A 13,801-nucleotide genomic window follows, 5' to 3' on the forward strand; every position below is an offset into this window, starting at 1 on the left:
AATGTGTTTCCTTGAAGTTCTTTAAAATTATTTAATTTTTAGCTAATTGTGCTTCGAAAGGAAATGAATTCTACATGTTTGGTCTGTTTATATAAACCTGTCACACACAGCATGGTTTCCTGGTAGAATTCCAAATCTCATTTCAGTGTGAATTTTTCAGATATTAGTTACCATTGGTGTAAGCCCTCTTGCATGTCTATCTGAATCTACAACATATATGCTGAAACATTCATATTGTAGCCTATACAGCACAATGTCTAGGTGGGAAAGTTGTGCTTCATGTCTTGCTGATTTCTTTAAATAACAGTCCCTCCATTTTATTGTTAAATTGAAATACATGCATATGTCAGAAAACAATGGACAACAATAAAAAAAATAAGTAGCAGCACAAGAATGTTATTTGGCTAGGTCTCATACACAAGACATGTACATTTTGGGAGGAAAGAGAATTGGAACATAGGTTCACTTCAATTCCCTGAATTGAAAGGAAATTACTGGTATAAGAAACATAGTGGAAACTCCTGCCCCATGCCTCCAATCCAATGCTTTTAGATTTGTAGTAGTGAACGAGTGTACACTTCAGGAGAAAGGATATATTTGGATGCACTACAGAAGCCACATTCTCTTTACAACAATTCAGACATTTCATACAATTGTGTCCTACATTTTATCCCATTCCTACCCACTAGGAATTTAAGTTTAGTAAAGTGACAAATAAATTAAGTTAATAAAAAAATTCTCAAACATGTACAAATAATAAAGTATTTAACAAATACACAACCAACTATTTAGGGTGCAACTGATTAAACAGACATTTGATCATCAGACCTGATCAAGGTAGTACCTTTGTTTTTTTGCCACTGGGCCATACACTAGGTAGTAAACTGGTGGGCCATACACTAGGTAGTAAACTGGTAGGCCATACACTAGGTAGTAAACTGGTAGGCCATACACTAGGTAGTAAACTGGTAGGCCATACAGTAGGTAGTAAACTGGTGGGCCATACACTAGGTAGTAAACTGGTGGGCCATACACTAGGTAGTAAACTGGTGGGCCATACACTAGGTAGTAAACTGGTGGGCCATACACTAGGTAGTAAACTGGTGGGCCATACACTAGGTAGTAAACTGGTGGGCCATACACTAGGTAGTAAACTGGTGGGCCATACACTAGGTAGTAAACTGGTGGGCCATACACTAGGTAGTAAACTGGTGGGCCATACACACTAGGCAGTAAACTGGTAGGCCATACACTAGGTAGTAAACTGGTGGGCCATACACACTAGGTAGTAAACTGGTAGGCCATACACTAGGTAGTAAACTGGTGGGCCATACACTAGGTAGTAAACTGGTGGGCCATACACTAGGTAGTAAACTGGTGGGCCATACACTAGGTAGTAAACTGGTGGGCCATACACTAGGTAGTAAACTGGTGGGCCATACACTAGGTAGTAAACTGGTGGGCCATACACACCAGGTAGTAAACTGGTAGGCCATACACACTAGGTAGTAAACTGGTAGGCCATACACTAGGTAGTAAACTGGTAGGCCATACACACTAGGTAGTAAACTGGTGGGCCATACACTAGGTAGTAAACTGGTGGGCCATACACTAGGTAGTAAACTGGTGGGCCATACACTAGGTAGTAAACTGGTGGGCCATACACTAGGTAGTAAACTGGTGGGCCATACACTAGGTAGTAAACTGGTGGGCCATACACTAGGTAGTAAACTGGTGGGCCATACACTAGGTAGTAAACTGGTGGGCCATACACTAGGTAGTAAACTGGTGGGCCATACACTAGGTAGTAAACTGGTGGGCCATACACTAGGTAGTAAACTGGTGGGCCATACACTAGGTAGTAAACTGGTAGGCCATACACTAGGTAGTAAACTGGTGGGCCATACACACTACGTAGTAATATGCCTCACTCCCAAGGTACATTATATGGGCCTAGACCTTGCTGTAAAGCAGCTACTATAACCCTCCCATGGGATGGAGCACACAGAAACCAGTGTATGATATCACAAAGCAGGTTCACTAATTTAGCCAGCTTACTTTGAAAAACATTAAGATACATCTCTTGATTTGCAAGTATACAATTGACGTCAGAAGTTTACATACACTTAGGTTGGAGTCATTAACTTGTTTTTTAACCACTCAACAAATATCATGTTAACAAACTATAGTTTTGGCAAGTCGGTTAGGACATCTACTTTGTCCATGACAATTAATATTTCCAACAATTGTTTACAGACAGATTATTTCACTTATAATTCACTGTATCACAATTCCAGTGGGTCAGAAGTTTACATACACTAAGTTGGCTGTGCCTTTAAACAGCTTGAAAAATTCCAGAAAATGTAAGTGCTTTAGAAGCATCTGATAGGCTAATTGACAAAATGTGAGTCAATTGAAGGTGTACCTGTGGATGTATTTCAAGGCCTACCTTCAAACTCAGTGCCTCTTTGCTTGACATCATGGGAAAATCAATAAAATAAAATTGTAGACCTCCACATGTCTGGTTAATCCTTGGGAGCAATTTCCAAACACCTGAAGGTACCGCGTTCATCTGTACAAAACAATCGTACGCAAGTATAAACGCCATGGGACGACAGAGCCATCATACTGCTCAGGAAGGAGACGCGTTCTGTCTCCTAGAGATGAACATACTTTGGTGCGAAAAGTGCAAATCAATCCCAGAACAACAGCAAAGGACCTTGGGAAGATGCTGGAGGAAACAGGTACAAAAGTATCTATATCCACAGTAAAACGAGTCAGACATAACCTGAAAGGCTGCTCAGTAAGGAAGAAGCCACTGCTTCAAAACCGCCATAAAAAAGCCAGACTACGGTTTGCAATTGCACATGGGGACAAAGATCGTACTTTTTGTCAAAAAATACCGTTTGGCCATAATGACCATCGTTATGTTTGGAGGAAAAAGGGGAAGGCTTGCAAGCCGAAGAACACCATCCCAACCGTGAATCACGGGGGTGGCAGCATCATGTTGTGGGGGTGCTTTGCTGCAGGAGGGACTGGCGCACTTCACAAAAGAGATGGCATCATGAGGTAGGAAAATTATGTGGATGTATTGTAGCAACATCAAGTTCAAGCTTGGTCGCAAATGAGTCTTCCAAATGGACAATGACCCCAAGCATACTTCCAAAGTTGTGGCAAAATGGCATTGGAGTGGCCATCACAAAGCCCTGACCTCAATCCCATAGAACATTTGTGGGCAGAACTGAAAAAGAGTGTGTGAGCAAGGAGGCCTACAAACCTGACTCAGTTACACCAGCTCTGTCAGGAGGAATGGGACAAAATTGACCCAACTTATTGTGGGAAGCTTGTGGAAGGCTACCCAAAACGTTTGACCCAAGTTAAACAATTTAAAGGCAATGCTACCAAATACTAATTGATTGTATGTAAACTTCTGACCCACTGGGAATGTGATGAAAGAAATAAAAGCTGAAATAAATCACTCTACTATTATTCTGACATTTCACATTCTTGAAATAAAGTGGTGATCCTAACTGATTAAATGTCAGGAATTCTGAAAAACTGAGTTTAAATGTATTTGGCTAAGGTGTATGTAAACTTCTGACTTCAATTGTATTTAAAAAAAATAGAAAAGCTTTATTTTAAGGGAATTTAATAGCTTGTTGGTTGTCGAGTCAGTTACTATGTCTTTGCCCATATTTCATGGCAATCTATCTTGACATGAAGTCAGAATATTAATGTAAGTTGGCTAACTCATCGATCCTACTCTGACATCTCCCCCTCCCCCGAAGTACTTGGATCTTAGGTACGCTCAAGGTTGAGTACAGTTCAGATGTCGTTGGACGTCGTGCCCTTGCTCTTGCGTCCTGGAAGAGGGAAGGCAGACTTGCTCTGAGGCTGTGTGAGGCGGCTGGTGAGCATAGTGAAGGGTTCAATGAGAGAGTTCCTCTCTGTGACGCTGACCTCCCAGAGCTTGACCTTCTCCCCCCGCGCCCACTGCTGCGCTGCCTCGTGCTCCACCTGACGAAGCTCACGCAGGTCCGTCTTGTTCCCTAGCACGATCACCATCACCTGCAGGAAGAGGGGACACTCCAACTAAACAACAATAGCATAAGGTTCTGATTTGTGTCTTGGTTGATTGTTTTTTATTGTTATGGCCACTGTGCTTCTGCTTGCTCTTTGGAGTCTAGGCCAGGTTAGAATAAAAGTACTGTGACAACTGCTGATGTAAATAGGGCATTATAAATACATTTGATTGATTAGCTGTCTATGGCCAAAACAATCAACGAAACCTGGCTCACTTTAACAAAACCACACACACTTAGCAAAGCTTAAGGAGAGTTTCAATCAATCACAATCCCAGTACCTCTTTCTTGTCTCTGGATTTGTCTATCTCCTTCTTGAGGACATCTACCTTCTTGAAGGACTCCAGGCTGTCCACGCTGTAGACCAGCACAAAGCCGTCTGCCACCGAGTAGTAGTGCTTGGGAAGGTCCAGGCCGTCATGGAGCCCCCTGGTGTCATAGAGACGTAACTGTTCCTTCACACCGCGGTCTGTCTCCACCGACGCCACATACACATCCTCCTGGGTCTCAGTGGACTCTGAACCTTCAACAGACAGGAGACAATGGAATTCAATGGTTGTGTTCAACAGTCTGGCCGGTAGGCAGTACTCACTCAACTCTCGGTGAAATACAGTATCTATATTCTATAGCATTAATTTGTTTCCTTTGGCTCCCTGTGGAGCGTGAGGCCACACCATGTCGGACGGTCAGTTCTCTGGTTTACCCCAGACCATGGTCTTCAATTCACGCCACACACAAATTTAGTTACAGATTTCAACTGCAAAAGTTGTATAGTGAAAGAAGTGCAGAACACTGTTTTGCTCCCAATAACTGGACATTCGAGGCTACATTGCAAATGCCCTTTTAACACTACAAGCACATTTATACAGTGTTAATCTCTCAAATACAACCAATTCAGTCATCAACTTACCAACTGCGTGATTACCATATAACAGCTGTTCAAGGATGGCTGTTTTTCCTACAGATGCCAAACCACACACCACAACTTTGCACCCTTTCCCCATTTCGAATACGCGAAAACCTGCAATAGCACAAAAATAAATGTAAAATAAGAATAATAAGAAAAATGAACTACTGTAGCTGAAGCATCTTCGTCAACATCGCATCCAAAGTTTACGTAGCTGGCTTGATACGATAAAACAAGTACCTTGGTGTAAGAGTTGGCCAAACGGAGAGATTACAATTATTATTGGAGTAAACTTGGTCGCTAACCAACTTTGAAGTTATTTAGCTAGCTAAAATCACAACATCCATTCTCTTTTGACAAGGAAGTTCCAATGATTTTCTGCGCATGTGCAGAGGCGAGGGGAGCGGTGAATTTTAAGAAAAATGCACTGTATAAATAACACATACATTTATTAATATGCATGAATAAATGTCAAATATAAATGTATATTACCAGCTACCAATAAGAATGGTAAAATCGACAAGTGTAGTGGACCAAATCTCAATATACAAAAGTAAGTACTAAATTATTTTATTTCAATGTGGTTGTGTTCTAAAATGTCAAGACCATCAAAATCCAGGTTATTAAATTAAGTTAGGTGAAAGGCATATGAAAAATATTAACATGATTGGATAAACTACAATACCCAGACGTATCTGACCGGAACTGTGTCACTGACGTTTTGATAAAGCATACTGGGTACGTATTTTCTTTCTTTCCGGCAGGTACGCCATCATGTAAGAGTGCATTTTATAATTTTTCAGTATGTACAATCCATCAGAAATCTGTATTAAAACATGGCCATCAGGTTGTATAGTTCTGGGGTTAGTTAACGGAATGCTTAGGTAATCACACACTACCTCCATTTCTGCTTTTTCATTTCTGAAAATATGAATATTGCATTGTGTATCCGAGGTAATGCACGGGTCTTCTATTGGTCTCCTATACATTGCCTAAGAGCGAGGTTAGAAAGTTGATAGTTTTATAAACACTGAACTTCAATGTCTATGTGCATTTGTTGCGTTACGGGTTTTTACTAGTAAATATTTTAGCTTTAGTGGTTATCTACTATGGAGTGCTAGCCGGTTAACTAGCTACCTATCCAGTGTGTAGGACTCTATTGCATCGGGGCCTACCGCGACCCTCCTTACTGCCCGAAGACTGATATGCAGGGGGTCTAGAATGAAACAGAAATTAGCCACAAAAGCACGTGCATGTAGACTCAAAGTTAATACATACTAAATTAAATGTAGATTTCTTTCGTGACTTGGTTATTTAAAGGTTACATTACGTTGTCAACAAAGTAAACGTGTTGGCTAGCTAGCCAATTTGGTATATCATGGCTTTGAATGAAGATTAGCAAATTGTCGGTGCCTAACTTTTCCTCCAACTAGAGTAACGGTTAAATCCCAGTATTTAATGGTGATCATTACGTATTTCTATTTGCCTTTTTCACAGTTAATCCAACATGGGAGCGTACAAATATATGCAAGAGCTATGGCGCAAGAAGCAGTCCGACGTGATGCGCTTTCTCCTGCGCGTCCGATGCTGGCAGTACCGTCAGCTCTCCGGTCTCCACCGTGCGCCTAGACCCACCAGACCAGACAAGGCCCGCCGACTGGGGTACAAGTGCAAACAAGGTGGGTGACCGGGACAATTTACGTTGACCTCCCCTTAACAGTGCTGCTACTCGAGGTTTATTATCTATGCATAGTCGCTTTACCCCTACCTACATGCTCCCGAGTGGCGCAGTGGTCTAAGGCACGGCATCTCATTGCTAGAGGCATCACGACAAAACCCACTACAGACTAGGCAAATTCAGAACAAATTCTTATTTATAGTGACGGCCAAACCCGGATGACTCTGGGCCAATTGTGTGCCGCCCTATGAGATTCCCAATCATGGGCCGGTTGTGAGAGAGACAGTAATTGTATTCCCATTGCCTGTTCGTGGTTTCGCAAATACATTCAAGTCACTTATATGTTTGGAAGTGTTGCTTCACATGAAAGGTAGACCAAGTGGTTGTGTCATTTGTCTTTTATTCCTTGACATGTCGCTGTCTTATGACAGGCTACGTCATCTACCGTGTCCGTGTTCGCCGTGGAGGCCGCAAGCGCCCCGTGCCCAAGGGTGCCACCTACGGCAAGCCCGTCCACCATGGTGTTAACCAGATCAAGTTTGCCCGCAGCCTCCAGTCCACTGCTGAGGTAAGTTTCTGAACAAGTGCATCTGATTATTTTCCTTTCTCCCCAAATGTTGCATTTGCTCACTTTGTTTAAGACTTGAAAGCATGGTATTGATGTAAGCTTGGGCTAGTGTTTTTTTTTAATACAAAGTCAGTATTTTAAGTCCATGAGTGATAGTGAATGAGTACGCTTCATGGAGAAGTTACATAGAACTGCACAGGGATGTCACGGATCTGACCTGACTTGGCAAATCTACGCTCAATTCAAAATCTACCCTTGCCTCTGCTTCTAGGCCCTTGTGCCGATATGAATGCGTTGGATAGGTACAAGTAATTTCATATTGGCCCCACTTCCCTCTGAAACAAGGCTCACATTCTAAATCGAACCCTTTTCATCAATAATGCGTTCTCTCAATGTGGTTAATGATGCTCAACTTTTTTCCCCATCTTATCGACTATGGTGAAACCAGTCTGAAATAAGCCAATTTGTCTGAAACCACATTACAGAAAATAACGCGTCCTTTCCGAAAGTATCTTGGTTGTATTTAAAACTCTATTGTATTAAACTAAGTGAATGGTATTCTCTTCATTGGACAAATCCATGTGTTGTACAGCTCTATGTGTATGTGTCAGGCAGTGGGATTTTATCATTTTAGATCTTCCCATACCTTTTTTAGCCATGCATAGTATGGGGTTGGCAGTGCTGTCACTAGACCAGACCCCAGAACATTGCAAATCAGTCATTTACATTCATTTTCAAATTCAAGTTTCTGGATGTGACTTGTCTGACCTACTTGGTATTCGGTCTCCCCAACAGGAGCGTGCTGGCCGTCACTGTGGAGGCCTGAGGGTGCTGGCCTCCTACTGGGTAGGAGAGGACTCCACCTACAAGTTCTTCGAGGTGATCCTGATTGACACCTTCCACAAGGCTATCAGACGCAACCCCGACACCCAATGGATCACCAGACCCGTGCACAAGCACAGGGAGATGCGTGGCCTGACGTCTGCGGGCAAGAAGAGCCGTGGCCTGGGCAAGGGCCACAAGTTCCACCTGACCATGGGCGGTTCCCGCCGGGCAGCCTGGAAGAGACGCAATACCCTGCAGCTTCACCGCTACCGCTAGAGGGTGTCTGTACATTTAAAGAAATAAACACATGCCTTTTTATGGTGACAATATTTCTGTGGTGTGTAAGAGTTAATAATGTTGGGTGTAGAAGCTCCCATTTGATGTCTTTGGTGATAAAGGAATATAGTTAGTGGTTAGTAAATGGGATACGCGAAGCTGACGGACTTGCATTTTCAGACTTCTGAAATGTGTTTTATAGAAATTCACCCTGTCATAACTATTGATCAATATGGCAGTGAGTGTAACTGATCTGAACCAGTGTCTACAGTACACACTGGTTTACACTGGAGGCGTTATTTGTCATAACATCTAGGTCATTCAACTCCTACCCTGTGGTTCCGGAGCCTGCTGGCTGGGTTTCCATTCTACTTGTTAAATTGTACCCACCTGGTGTCCCAGTTCTAAGTCAGTCCCTGGTTAGGGGGGGGGGGGAGAAATGCAGTGGAACTGGCTTTAAGTTTGAGGGCTCTAGGAATGGTTTAACAATGTGTTTTTGGGGATAATAGTTTAAGTAACCTGGGGGGTTGACTGTTGGCACTAAGGACCACTAGTCAAACAGTGAAACTACTCTTGGTGTTGAGTGTCTACAGTCCAGGATCACCAGGAAAGGTCACATAACTTTTTTATCTATTTAGGTCTGATATGGCAGGCGCAGAGTTTCTCAAACTGTCCTTGGTCCTCCCCTAGGGGTGCGTTTTGGTGTTTGCATTAAACAGCTGCTTTAAAATAATCAACGTTAAGATTTCATTTGAATTGGCTATGTAATTTTAGGGCAAAAACCAAAACATGCAGTGGGGGGCAGGACTGAGTTTAGGAAATACTGTCAGAACAGGGCTCAACCCCTGTTCCTGGAGAGCTGTTGTCCTGTAAGTTTTCTCCAACTCTTACAATGGGTTGGAGTGAGCCTACAGGACTATAGCTCTCCAGGAACTGGGTTGGGTGATCCTACAGGACTATAGCTCTCCAGGAACGGGGTTGGAGTGATCCTACAGGACGGTAGCTCTCCAGGAACGGGGTTGGAGTGAACCTACAGGACGGTAGCTCCAGGAACGAGGTTGGAGAGCCCCAACCGAGAAGTTGAAGAAGTGGAACAGCATCTGAAGCAGGAGTGTCAAACCTATTCCACTGGGGGCTGAGTGTACAGGTTTTTCTTGCACTTAAGACCTAAACTACCAGGTTAGGGGTTCCTTACTAATTAGTGACCTTAATTCATCAATCAAGTTCAAGGGTTGATCGAAAACATGCACAAACTTGGCCCTCTGGAATGAGTTTGACGTGATCTGGAGGATGGCTGGTTTGAGTCCCAGGTCAGAAGTGAAAATATGAAGAAAGCATAGTTTTCTCATTTGATAAAATATATTTTTCACTCAACTGACAATGTATTATGTAGTATACTGATGGGCTAAGTGCCAGATTAATTATAACATCTCAACTGGAAAAAAATTAAGTTAGACTAAAAACACCTTAAACAACACATTACTTTGCTCAACGTAAAGCACAAGTTTACAGCTAAATAGTAAAGTAACACAATGATATGAAGTACTGCCTGTCCCCCTTAATCTTCTGTTGTACCATTACTCCGTTCTAAGTAAAGACAATACTCCAAGGACTATACACTGTCTGAAAGGACTCAAACGCTAGAGCAGCAAAGGGGTGGAGTTAGAGAACAATGGTCATTTATAGAACTTTCTCACATTTCTGCCAGGCCCATTGTTATTACACACATTTAGATGGGGAAAGAGGACGGCAGTGTTTAGGTCGCCCATGATCTGTGACCTGGTGACCAAAATTCCACCGAAACTGGAGAATGGGTGAGGAAGGCATGGGCTTGTCTGTTCTCTATTTTTTTCAGGGTGGTAGCAGAAGAAACCAGGGAAATGGGAGCTGGTCAGGACAGGTCTGCCTTGGGATATGGCTGCACCAAACCCATGAAGGCTGCTTGGTACGGTGGGGTGGTGATTACCATGTCTGTCAGACAACTAAGTGATGCAGAAAATCTGCAAAACGAACTTCATATTCTCTTATTCAAATCAATGTGTTACTGTTATATTTGAAGTGAACGTCCATTGTCCTCTGAGAGTTGTTGAATGTCTTCATTCTACTTAAATGTCTCTCCTCATTCTTGCACTGACCTTGGTTGAAAAGCTAGGTAGACGCATTATTCTTGTCGACAACTATGACAAGGAAGTGTGTGGGAGATATGGTGAAACAGCTCATGTCAGAGTCAGTTTGACCTGTTCTGAGACAGGCGGTACTGCTGCATAAATGTGGTTCATCTCCGTTCAACCAAAGTGCATGGATTCAGGAACAGAGGATAAGGTAACATAACTACTCTATTTCATTGATGTCACACAGGACAACTGCTTCATTATTTTTCTCCTTGGTTAGCTATATGAAAACACTAGTGTACAGATCTCATCTGTGATAGCTGTGATTTGCCTGATGGATGTCTACTTAGATGCATGTGTTTCAAACACATGCAGACCTACACCCAAATATCTACATTTTGCCCTCGTTCCTGAATTTAAAAAACAAGCTGTTATGTGTGTGTGTCATTCTGAATGTTTCTGCCCTCACGTTGCCTCCCCTCTCTGTGGCCTCTGCCTCACCTCTTGGACATGAGGGTCCCCTTTCTCCTAACATTGCCTATCTGGCCTAAATGTTTAAATTTAGGCCACAGTGAGAGTGTAGGCTAGTTGAATAAGACCTTAAATGTGATAGGAAAGCGTGATAGGAAAGCAAGTGTGATTATTGCCAGGAAACAGAGGCGTGGAGCATGTACAAGGTGGGCAGAGAGAGGCTGAGATCTAGTATGAGGGAGAAAGGGGTACAGGAAGTTAGAGGAAAGACTGTATTGAGTAGTATAGTCTCAAATATAACAAATATTTAAAAAATTAAGAGCAACAGTGCTGGCAGGTAGGATTTAGTGACAGAGATTGTAACATTCTCTGTTTCAAGGAAACATGGCTCACTCAGGATATGTTGTCAGAGTCAGTACAGCCACCTGGTTTCTTCATGCATCGCGCCGAAACAGAAACAAACATCTCTGGTAAGAAGAAAGGTGGGGGTGTATGCCTTATGATTGACAACTCATGGTGTAATTACAACAACATACAGGAACTCAAGTCCTTTTGTTCACTTGACCTAGAATTCCTTACAATCAAATGCCGACCACATTATCTTCCAAGAGAATTCTCTTCGATTATAATCACAGCCGTAATTCACTGGACTCTGGAAACTGGAAACCATACATCCTGGGGCTGCATTTATTGTATCTGGGGATTTTAACAAAGCTAATCTGAGAACAAGGCTTCCTAAATTCTATCAGCATATCGAATGCGCGACACGAGCTGGTAGCATTCTGGATCATTGCTACTCTAACTTCCGCAATGCATACAAAGCCCTCCTCTGCCCTGCCTTCGGCAAATCTGACCATGACTCCATTTTGTTGCTCCCGACCTATAGACAGAATCTAAAACAGGAAACGCCCGTGCTCAGGTCTATCCAACGCTGCCCTGACCAATCGGATTCCACGCTTCAAGATTGCTTCGATCACGTGGACTGGGATATGTTCCAGATAGCCTCAGACAACATTGATGTGTACGCTGTGTGCAAGTTTATTAGCAAGTGCATCAGAGATGTCGTACCCACTGTGACTATTAAAACTTTTCCTAACCAGAAACCGTGGATTGATGGCAGCATTCGCGCAAAACTGAAAGCATGAACCACTGCTTTTAATCATGGCAAGGCGATTGGAAATATGACCAATTACAAACAGTGTAGCTGTTCCCTCTGCAAGGCAATCAAACAAGCAAAGTGTCAGTATAGAGACAAAGTAGAGTCGCAATTCAACGGCTCAAACACAAGACATATGTGGCAGGGTCTACAGTCAATCACGGATTACAAATAGAAAACCAGCCCCTGGCTGGCTTTGAGGACAATACAGTGCCACTGACACGGCCCGCTACCAAAGCCTGTGGGCTCTCCTTCTCCCTGGCCAAAGTGAGTAAAACATTTAAACATGTTAACCCTTGCAAGGCTGCCGGCCCAGACGGCATCCCTAGCCATGTCCTCAGGGCATGCGCAGACCAGCTGGCTGGTGTGTTTACAGACATATTCAATCAATCCCTATCCCAGTCGGTTGTCCCCACATGCTTCAAGATGGCCACCATTGTTCCTGTTCGCAAGAAACTAAGGTAACTGAACTAAATGACTATTGTCCCGTTGCACTCACTTCTGTCATCGTGAAGTGCTTTGAGAGACTAGTCAAGGATCATATCACCTCCACCCTACCTGATACCCCAGACCCACTCCAATTGGCTTACAACCCCAATAGGTCCACAGACGGTGCAAACGCCACCACACTGCACACTGTCCTATCCCATCTGGACAAGAGGAATACCTATGTAAGATCACACTGCACACTGTCCTATCCCATCTGGACAAGAGGAATACCTATGTAAGATCACACTGCACACTGTCCTATCCCATCTGGACAAGAGGAATACCTATGTAAGATCACACTGCACACTGTCCTATCCCATCTGGACAAGAGGAATACCTATGTAAGATCACACTGCACACTGTCCTATCCCATCTGGACAAGAGGAATACCTATGTAAGATCACACTGCACGCTTCCCTATCCCATATGGACAAGAGGAATACCTATGTAAGATCACACTGCACACTGTCCTAGCCCATCTGGACAAGAGGAATACCTATGTAAGATCACACTGCACACTGTCCTATCCCATCTGGACAAGAGGAATACCTATGTAAGATCACACTGCACACTGTCCTATCCCATCTGGACAAGAGGAATACCTATGTAAGATCACACTGCACACTGCCCTACCCCATCTGGAAAAGAGGAATACCTACGTAAGATCACACTGCACACTGTCCTATCCCATCTGGACAAGAGGAATACCTATGTAAGATCACACTGCACGCTTCCCTATCCCATCTGGACAAGAGGAATACCTATGTAAGATCACACTGCACACTGTCCAGCCCATCTGGACAAGAGGAATACCTATGTAAGATCACACTGCACACTGTCCTATCCCATCTGGACAAGAGGAATACCTATGTAAGATCACACTGCACACTGCCCTATCCCATCTGGAAAAGAGGAATACCTACGTAAGATCACACTGCACACTGTCCTATCCCATCTGGACAAGAGGAATACCTATGTAAGATCACACTGCACGCTTCCCTATCCCATCTGGACAAGAGGAATACCTATGTAAGAATGCTGTTCATTGACTTCAGCTCAGCATTTAACACCATAGTACCCTCCAAACTCGTCATTAAGTTCGAGACCCTGGGTCTGCACCCCGCCCTATGCAACTGGATCCTGGACTTTCTGACGGGCCGCCCCCCAAGTGGTGAAGGTAGGAAACAACATCTCCACCCCACTGATCCTCAACACTGGGGCCCGACAAGGGTGCGTTC

At 43.4% G+C, this 13,801-nt stretch overlaps 2 protein-coding genes and 1 non-coding gene across 4 annotated transcripts; 2 read left to right on the forward strand and 1 right to left on the reverse strand.

The window, feature by feature from the left end:
- Nucleotides 1-2,503: 2,503 nt before the first annotated feature.
- Nucleotides 2,504-5,370, reverse strand: LOC115128560 (NF-kappa-B inhibitor-interacting Ras-like protein 1). Of its 2 annotated transcripts, none has more exons than XM_029658486.2 (4): nt 5,230-5,370; nt 4,993-5,103; nt 4,412-4,605; nt 2,504-4,068 (listed from the first exon to the last, which is right to left on the reverse strand). In XM_029658486.2, exons 2-4 carry the CDS (start codon nt 5,084-5,086, stop codon nt 3,826-3,828), a joined length of 531 nt encoding a protein of 176 aa, XP_029514346.1. In that variant the 5' UTR covers nt 5,087-5,103; nt 5,230-5,370; the 3' UTR covers nt 2,504-3,825. The 2 variants fall into 2 exon arrangements, with proteins under 2 accessions (XP_029514346.1, XP_029514345.1); XM_029658485.2 differs by having other exon boundaries at nt 4,364-4,605.
- A 318-nt stretch (nt 5,371-5,688) lies between these two features.
- On the forward strand, nt 5,689-8,389 carry LOC115128559 (large ribosomal subunit protein eL15). Its single transcript, XM_029658484.2, has 4 exons — nt 5,689-5,765; nt 6,487-6,668; nt 7,099-7,235; nt 8,031-8,389. The coding sequence occupies exons 2-4, from the start codon at nt 6,497-6,499 to the stop codon at nt 8,334-8,336; spliced, it is 615 nt and encodes a 204-aa protein (XP_029514344.1). The 5' UTR covers nt 5,689-5,765; nt 6,487-6,496; the 3' UTR covers nt 8,337-8,389.
- Nucleotides 7,627-7,716, forward strand: LOC115129106 (small nucleolar SNORD12/SNORD106). Its single transcript, XR_003863628.1, has one exon. It is a non-coding gene; the product is annotated as a small nucleolar SNORD12/SNORD106 (small nucleolar RNA).
- Nucleotides 8,390-13,801: the final 5,412 nt, after the last annotated feature.

The sequence above is a fragment of the Oncorhynchus nerka genome, linkage group LG4, assembly GCF_034236695.1.
Source record: "Oncorhynchus nerka isolate Pitt River linkage group LG4, Oner_Uvic_2.0, whole genome shotgun sequence".
Lineage (NCBI taxonomy): Eukaryota > Metazoa > Chordata > Actinopteri > Salmoniformes > Salmonidae > Oncorhynchus > Oncorhynchus nerka.

Bases quoted from the DNA above. Each gene is read 5' to 3' on its own strand.
- LOC115128560 (XM_029658485.2), bottom strand. From the start codon at position 5,086: ATGGGGAAAGGGTGCAAAGTTGTGGTGTGTGGTTTGGCATCTGTAGGA. The intron at 4,606-4,992 runs GTAAGTTGATGA...TGTCTGTTGAAG, and splicing joins ATATGGTAATCACGCAGTTG to GTTCAGAGTCCACTGAGACC. The intron at 4,069-4,363 runs GTACTGGGATTG...CTCTTCCTGCAG, and splicing joins AATCCAGAGACAAGAAAGAG to GTGATGGTGATCGTGCTAGG.
- LOC115128559 (XM_029658484.2), top strand. From the start codon at position 6,497: ATGGGAGCGTACAAATATATGCAAGAGCTATGGCGCAAGAAGCAGTCC. The intron at 6,669-7,098 runs GTGGGTGACCGG...GTCTTATGACAG, and splicing joins GGGGTACAAGTGCAAACAAG to GCTACGTCATCTACCGTGTC. The intron at 7,236-8,030 runs GTAAGTTTCTGA...TCTCCCCAACAG, and splicing joins GCCTCCAGTCCACTGCTGAG to GAGCGTGCTGGCCGTCACTG.